The following is an 8,442-nucleotide window of genomic DNA, read 5'->3' on the forward strand; positions in this document are numbered from 1 at the left end:
TCCCCCTGCGACCAGGCTTATTGCTGTCTGGAGCAGAACCGTGGCCTCCTCACAGTTGTTAGATTTGAGCCCATCCCGAGTGGGATGACCTTCTCCAGTGACTGCCCTCCTGATGGCATGACCGACATCCTCACTTGAGAGGAGCATTCGTGAGACACATTTATTTATTCTTCTGGCAGACTGGTATATTCAAAATTTCCTGCAACCTAATCCAGAGGCCACAGCTCTTTTTGGGTCTGCCTTCTTTGTGGTCCTCACTTTGCATATCTTAGAGGTGATTGAAATATGCCCTGGGGCTGGAATCCCGATTCTGACAGGTCTGCTTTGTAACCGATTCTGACAGGTCTGCTTTGTAAGGCAACCAGAGCAAACCCAAACCACTCTTGAGCTACATTGTAATCAAAGGTGCTGTTGAAAAACGCTTTACATTTGTAAAGGTGGACATGAGCTAGCACTCTGTGGCCGGAGAGTCCTGAGAAGCCACGCGTGGGAACGCTCGCTCTGCAGGGAGGCCACGGCAGACCTCTGGTGGTTGCCCGCCATCCGGTCACCCTCAACCCCTGGCAGCCCCACCCAGCGAGGCCAGGTCATTACAGGTTTGCTAGTTCAGTCATTCTACCTGTCCATCACACTAACTGTAGGATGCCAGCCATTGGAGAAGCCTGAACATAGCACTGGCCCCAGACCTTTAACTGCCCTCGTGTCTCCGGTCCAGGCAAGCAAAGTCCCTCACTGCTATTGAGTCCGGTCCGACTCACAGTCACCCTAAGGACGACAGGAGAACTGTCCCGTGGGTTTCCTGAAGTGGGAAATCCGCATGGGAAGAGTGGATTAGAGCTTAAGTTCCAGGCACCAACTTTGTAAAAGACTGAAAGTCCCAAATCCATTTGCAGAGTCGGGAGTAAGCCTCCATGGAAAGCTCATCCCAGATGAGGACAATCTTGCCCTCAGGCAGCATACATTGGGAAGTGGATCACTACCTCCATCCCTCTCCAGCCGGCTGTGGGCGGGGCAGTGTCCCTTAGGGGCTTGCCTGGGTGTCCTTTATGGGCAGTACTGAGGGTCACGGGGTAATGAGCCAGGTCTGTCCCTGATGCCTGACTCCTGGGCCCATCGTGTACGCTTCTACCAATGTGCAGGTGCCAGTCAGGATCCCATTATCTGTCTGTTGTCTCACTCTAACTGATGTGTCAATCTGCCCCAGTCAAGATTTGTGAACTTCCCTTGTTCTGAACCTCTAATTAACATCCTGACAGAATCCTCAGGTGCCATTTTGGCTTTGTGCTAACTGTCTGGATGATATGTCTCTGTCCTGCTTAAGACTTACAAATGTTCTCCTTAAACTGCATTTGAGATTGGGGTCTCTGGTGTATCCTAGACCATCTTGCCCCGTGGGGCAACTGGTGGGTACAAACTGCTCTCCTTGTACTTTAGCTGCCCAATGCGTCCTAACCCCCGGTGCCTCCAGCGCCCTCAGTCCCGGCACAACAAAACAAAACTCACTGCCACCAAGCTGCTTCGGACTCAGCGACCCGACAAAACTACCTGTGAGTTCTGAGACTGGGGGTAGAAACCTTTCTCCTCAGTTAATGGTTTGGAACCGCTCATCCTACAGTTCACACAGCCCAGTACCCAATCACTGCACCCCAAAATATCATAAACATCGCCCTCCGGAGATTCGCATAGGGTGCAGTCGTTGAAGCCCAAGAGGTAGCAGACTGCGCTGAACAAAGTCAAGTCCTCTGGTTCAGCTTCTGCATCCATTTTATACCAGGCCCAGTTTGGATTGCAGTTTTGGCTGGAGTTTAAATGTCCCATGATACTTGTCACTAGACCTAAGAATTGTACTTTGAAAAGTGAGCGGTTGAATTAGTGGGACAGTGGGCATTGCCTTGTTAGCATTGATGAGCAAAGTTCTGCTATTTTCTGGAGCAGTAGTTCTCTCCCTTCCTAAGGCCCCGACCCTTTAATACTGTTCGATGTTACCTCATCTGTAATTTTGCTACTGTTAGGAATCGGGTGACCCCTGTGACAGGGTCCTTCAGCCCACAAAGGGGTCGAGACCCATGGGTTGAGAACCGCTGCTCTAGAGCAACATTCCAGAGGCTTCTGATAGCGGCAACCACAAACCACCATTTCGATCAAGAGGTGTCTGTTTCCTGTGAGCGGAGCCCTGAACTGAGCCGCCGTATGATGTTTTACTGTTGTTTTATGGACTCATAATTTCGGTCTCAGTCAGTACAAAGAGAGGTTATACAACTTTATTGTTCGGTTTTGTTAATGTTGCCAGGTGATGACCAGCACAGCACAGAACAATAGGGCACTTCAGGCTGTACCATGTAGTCTGTAAACGGCTTGAGAAAGGGAAGCTTTTTCCCAGGCACAAATCCCTGAGGGGCGGCTACCGTGCCATGGGCCGGAGTTCTGTGCCCTCTTCAGGCCCCGGGGAGCTCCCGCCCATCGGGGCCCTCACACCTCTGAAGCTGTTGCTCCGCTTGACAAAGCTCTGAAAAACAAGAGGAGGAGGTCAGGGTCGGCCGTGCGCACTGGGAGTAACGCCCTGGGCCACCTGGTGCCAAGGAACTGCATCCTTGGAAGTCTTCCCTGCTGAGTGGGCTAGACAGATTTCCAAGTGGAAATCTTTCACCAGAAACATGGAAATCCAAGCACATGCACATGGTTGGCTTCCGCCCGCGCCCCCAGCGCATTTTCCCTATCGATGCCCATGCAAATAAACGAACGGTGTGTTTCCTACGGAGGAGGGCGAGGAGGGAGTGAATGTAAAATTGTAGAAATACTCGTTCAATCTCCAGGCCTGCCTCAAGGGTGCTTTGGAGGCTTTGTTCAACAAAGCAAAAGAGAGGGCTCTGACAAAGTTTTGTGCAACAGAACGGAAGTAGATTACTATAAATTGCCTCTCCACCCAGACGAGGAGAAGAGCTGGGCACCCCCCAGCGGTTAAAATAGCCCTGTGTACAGTGGATGAGGCCAACAAGCCACTGGGGCAGGCAGCTGCCTGCTCGGCCCCAGACGCGGCTCTGTTGGGGGTGTGGCTTTCTGACGCTACTTGTTCCTCTGGCTAAAAGCGGGTCTTCGGATTGTCCAGCTGTCGCCAGGGCCAGCCGCAGGGGGCGTGACGAGCCTGCCTAGGAGCGTGTGCTGCCCAAAATGCAGGGCATGGCATGTCCTTGGAGGCAGGCAGCTCGTGGGCACCTCAAGTGTCACAGAAGCCCATCCTGCCTGGTCCTTGGTTGCAGACTGTGATCCACAGGCTGGTGTTCAGAAGTAGGTTTGTCAGGCCCGCCTTCTCAGTCTCTCTCAGCTCAAACCCCTTCAGTTTCACAACAGGATGCGCACTGGCCGGGAACTGAGTCCCGAGCCCTACCCAGGTCATTGGGTGCTGCTCCCAGTGAGGCTCTCTGTGGTCAGGACTCACACGCCTGCCTCTCCAGGATTAAGGTTTCCGCACAGGTAGTCTCAGTTTCTGCGAGCTCAGCGCCAGTCGCACTTTCAGACCAGGTGGTCATAAAAAACCCACAGAGAAACTGAGCCTGGGTGTGGCCTCCGAAAAGGAGCCTGCCCAGCACCACTTTCTCCAAGCAGGAGTAGGGCTTGGGAACCCGTTTCTATAAAGATGGTAACCCAGAAACCCCTGTGGAGCAATCCTATTTGCACGTAGCCGGTGGCCGTGAGTTGGAGGCCAGACGACAATGGCCAACGACAGTGGCTAACCACTACCATAACCACCACCATCCAGCCTCCGGTTTGGGGGAGGCTTTTCGATTCAGTGCTCGTGAGATCACCACGAGGTGGATGGTAGCAGGGGAGGGATTTGCTTACCAAGAACTCCTGGTCCATGAAGTAGGGTTTGGCAGGTGATCCGTCATTCGTTTCCAGGTCGACCGCGAAGCACAGGAGCAGGGCATCCAGCACGGTTTCAAACACGGATAAGAAACTGTGGGCCACTAAGTAGGCAAAGAAAGCCACCAGCAGCAGGGGGATTGTCCACACCTGGAGCGCCCGGTTGTAGTTAAAGGCCATCAACCCTCCAAAAACAGTGAAACACACCACCAACACCTGCCCGAAACAAGAGTACGGGGGTCTTTATAAACCGGTTAGAGTACTTGGGAAAACATGTGTACGTGTCTTCTACAACTCTGGCCCCCAGTGTTCCTCATCTGTAAAACAAAGATCGGGATGACGGAGATGTTGCTAAATATGGGGCCCCGCTCCCGGCCCAACCCCTGCCTGACCGTGATTCGAGGTAAGAGATGGTTCTTGGGAACATGCCAGACACCCTATTCAAAGAAGGGATTTCCTGGAACATGAGGCACAGTGAAGTAGGAATAAGAACAAACGAAGCATATGATCTCAGACAATCACCCAGTTGGTTATTGGGGATGGGCCAGGGGCTAGTGACTGGGTTTTCTTTATAGTTATTTTCACTTAAGACCACACTAAGCATTTTCACTAAAAACAGTATTTTTATAAACATTTTTCCCCCAACAGCTAATCAAGCTAATGGTAGTTTAATATGCGATCTCTACCCCCTGGAATTCAGGTGAAAGGGCTCTCTAATGCTGGTAGAGAGCGAAAATGGCCTTACCCTGAGCCTTTGTGTGTCTATGAAACTCCCAGGTATAGGATTAGGGCCATAAGGAATCTAATTCTTTCACAGACATAATGGAGTTTATCTGGGGCCCCCCTTGGCATGGGGGTCTGAAAACTAGTTCATTCAGAAAACCGAAGAATCACTGGAAATGTATGCTTATTAGAAGCTCATCAGCAATTGTGCATCCTCGGGAAATACAGGAACATGAATGATTACCTAAAATCAATAAGTATATTATAAAAGTGAGGCCTCCAGGGAATCCAGGGTGGATGATCCCTTCAGGACCAGTGGTGTGAGTGGCGATACTGGGAGGGTAGAAGGAGGGTGGGTTGGAAAGAGGAAACCGATTACAAGGATCTACATGTGACCTCCTCCCTGGGGGACGGACAACAGAAAAGTGGGTGAAGGGAGACGTCGGACAGTGCAAGATATGACAAAATAATAATTTATAAATTGTCAAGGGTTCATGAGGGGGGCGGGGGATGAGGACCTGATGCCAGGGGCTTAAGTGGAGAGGAAATGTTTTGAGAATGATGAGGGCAATGAATGTACAAATGTGCTTTACGCAATTGATGTATGTATGGATTGGGATAAGAGTTGTATGAGACCCTAATAAAACAGTTAAAAAAAAATTGAGGCCTCATCCCCCTACCTGTGGGAATGGTGATTCAAAAACATGTCACAAGATTATCAATTTAAATACTTACATGATTTAGGCTATTTTGAAAGCAGGATCGTTTCATGCTTCGAGAGCTACAGTCATGAAAAATCTCAGCCCAGCTGAGAGATGAACTACATGTCCAACTGAAACCCAGGCCTGGAACCGGGCAGCCAATCCGAACAGTGCTGCACTAGGGACATGCACCACGTACCACAGAAGCACACAACCCCCCCACGAGGAGCCAAGAGCCCTCCATCTATTGCCTTTTACCAGGTCACAACTAGAGGCCAAGGCCTTGTTCACTATTGAGCACCACTGACGACTCCTGGTTTTCATGTCTTAGGACTCTGTAGGGACGATGGTTGGCAGACGAGAGGACGTGTAATGTGGAATAGAGAAGACCCAGTGGGGCGGTCACGATGTCTGGTCAAGAATACGAGGGGCAGTCAAGTTGGGAACGGGATCAGACAGACTCAATCCTTCAAAACTAGGCCCAGTGGATGAACATTACAAGGAAGGACACTGCATCTGACATGTTACCAAGAACCATGTCTTAACTTGAATCCTGGTCAAGGAGGGGTGGGGCAGGAGCTTTCATCAACATTTCGGTTTGTCATCCCTCGCTTTGTTTTACAGATAGGGAAACTGAGGCTCGGCGTTGCAGAGGATTCCACGTTCGGGGCACAGCCCTTTTATATCATGGTTGGGGGTCGGGGAGCTCTACTTCTAAGATGCTCCTCCATCCCAGAAGACTACAATTTCTTAAAGCAGGCAGAAAGATTATTATCTAGATGATAGTCACTTTGGCTCCCTTTTGGACATGAGCAACTTTATTTGACTTAATGCCCTTCACAAGGTACAAATCCCATCAAGTATCAATACTTGTTTCCATGTACTTTTTATGACAGCCCATGAAGCTCGTCCATTTTCTGAAGGAGCGGTAGTGTTATTTTAGACCTGAAAGAGTCCGTGGGAATCAGGCTGCCGTAGACAGGATTGATCGTGGGTGTTCATGGGGCAGGGCTAGGACTGAAACCCTGGTTCAACCTACGGTGGGATATTAGATGAGTTATTGAAAGTTGGCTTCCTCATCGGCAAAACACAGACCTTTCCTGGGGTTCATGAGAGGATACAGCATCTACCATGGGGTAAGGACTCATAGTAATTCCCCTTCACAGACCTGTTTCTGGTCTTGAGGCAACTAGGGCCACCTCTGTGTTACTTTCCTGCAGGCGTCTCACCTTGGCTAGAAAAATGACGACGTCTCCAAAGCAGTTAACGGAAGTAAGATGACTTGCGTTCTTGGACAGCATCGTGCCTGCATCTTTTGCTGATGTGCAAAAATCCGTCCCATTGATGGCAGTTGTAGTGTACGCGTTCTGAAACAAAAGATGAGGTAGGAAGACGGTGCTTCTTATTAGGGTAAAGACAATATAATGACAATACAGAATATTTGAAAAATAGCTGCTAGAAAACCCACGACCCCGACACACAACAAGTCATTTCGTTTTTACAGTCTCGGATTACACGAACATGCATTTTCATAGGGTTGGGGTGAATGGAAAGATAAGTAAGTACTTCTGGCATAGTGGTTCTGCTGCAAACTGCAAGGTCAGCATTTTGAAACCAGCAGCCCCCCTGCGGGACAGAGGAGGCTCTCTACTCCCGCCAAGAGTTACAATCTCGGAGACCCACAGGGGCCGTTCCACTCTGTCCTAGAGCGTTGCTATGAGTCAGAACGGACTCGATGGCCGTGAGTTTGGTTTGGGTTGGTCAGTATAGTTGATAGAATGTTCTTCTACAGTAAGACCCAAATTATTATTAAAAAAAAATAACCCGTGTTCCTTGGGCTGTGACTGAGAATGTTCACAATGAACATCCACCAATTTAGCAATTTCTCCACTTTCGATTCCGTAACACTGATTTCAATCTGGGAGTTACGACCCATCCTCACCCTCCCGTGCATCATGTGTTTAAGTTCCAGAAACAAGAAGCCCTGGGGATTAGCCGGAGCGCAACCCCACAGTACACAGGGCAAGGAGTTAGTGAAGGCTCGAGGAGTGGGCGAGTAAGACCTCAGGGATCAGATACAATGGCCAGCCAGGGTGCGGTAGAGAACTGGAACTGGAATTCAAGATTCAAGCTCAACCAACCACGCTGGAAAGTGAGCAAGAAACCTGTCAACGGCCTGGGCTACACGGGGATAAAGAGGCCTTGGGGAACTCAGAAGCCTACCCTGTGCCAGGAAGCCGGTCATTTCACCTGGTGGCCTAGGAAAGTGCAGGGGCCTCCCTGGTGGTGCAATGGTTCATGCGCTCTGCTGCTAATGGAAAGGCTGGAGTTTGGAGTTTCAAGTCCATTCAGAGGAGCCTCAGAAGAAAGGTCTGGTGGTCTTCCCTGAAAAACAGTCCCTGAAGACCCCATTGTGGGCCGTTCTACTTGGACACATCTGGGGTCATCATGACACACATGGGCCACTGGATGACAACGGGATGGGAAAACATACCCCCAGGGCTCTGAGATGAACAGCACACTGGCACTAACACCCCCCCGGCTCGGCACAGGAGCGGTGATTCCACATCTCCCGGGCCTGAGAACAACCCTTGCTGCGCTCGAAAAACTCACAGGAAGATTTGATAAATAACCCAAGGAAATAAACTGCACAGTGAAGGGCAAAATCTGTGTCCCCAGAAGGAGCAGAAATAACGTATCCATGGGCGTGTGTTCCAGACTCCAAGGAGCTAAGGACAGGCATCTTGGTCATGAGACACGGACAGGGTGGTGTGAGAAAGAGAGAGGCGGAGGAGAAAACAAGCCGAACATCAACCCAGGGACTAAAACACGGACCATTTAAATGGTGCAATTGTCTTCATTATTACACGTGGCTTTCCCTTATATGGTATACGGTGCACACACTCATGTTGCTACGTGTCTGTTATGATTTTGACTTTTAAAACACATGCTATCAATATGGGCGTGTGCAGCTACAGCATATTTCAACAGCTTCACATCTTTTGCCCTGGTGAATAACTAGAGGAGGCCTGACAGCGCTGTGGGTTAGGATTTGGGATGCTCACCACAGAGTTGCTGGTTCAAACCCACCGACGACTCCAAGGGAGAGTGTACAGATTGCCAGCCTTATATAATGAAGTCTCACATAGGGTCTCTG

General features: G+C 50.1%; 1 protein-coding gene across 2 annotated transcripts in view; it reads right to left on the bottom strand.

The window, feature by feature from the left end:
- Positions 1-2,234: 2,234 nt before the first annotated feature.
- SLC44A3 (solute carrier family 44 member 3) overlaps positions 2,235-8,442 on the bottom strand; it is a 109,958-nt gene continuing 103,750 nt past the window's right edge. For both annotated transcript variants that reach the window (XM_045292164.1, XM_004699570.2), the window contains 3 exons: positions 6,515-6,652; positions 3,841-4,077; positions 2,235-2,506 (listed from right to left, as the gene is read on the bottom strand). In XM_045292164.1, coding sequence (XP_045148099.1) covers positions 2,402-2,506; positions 3,841-4,077; positions 6,515-6,652 — 480 coding nt within the window. In that variant the 3' untranslated portion in view covers positions 2,235-2,401. The remainder of the gene's footprint in view (positions 2,507-3,840; positions 4,078-6,514; positions 6,653-8,442) is intronic.

The sequence above is a fragment of the Echinops telfairi genome, unplaced genomic scaffold (genome assembly GCF_000313985.2).
Source record: "Echinops telfairi isolate 266 unplaced genomic scaffold, ASM31398v2 ScPeMD7_443;HRSCAF=831, whole genome shotgun sequence".
In the NCBI taxonomy this organism is placed as follows: Eukaryota; Metazoa; Chordata; class Mammalia; order Afrosoricida; family Tenrecidae; genus Echinops; species Echinops telfairi.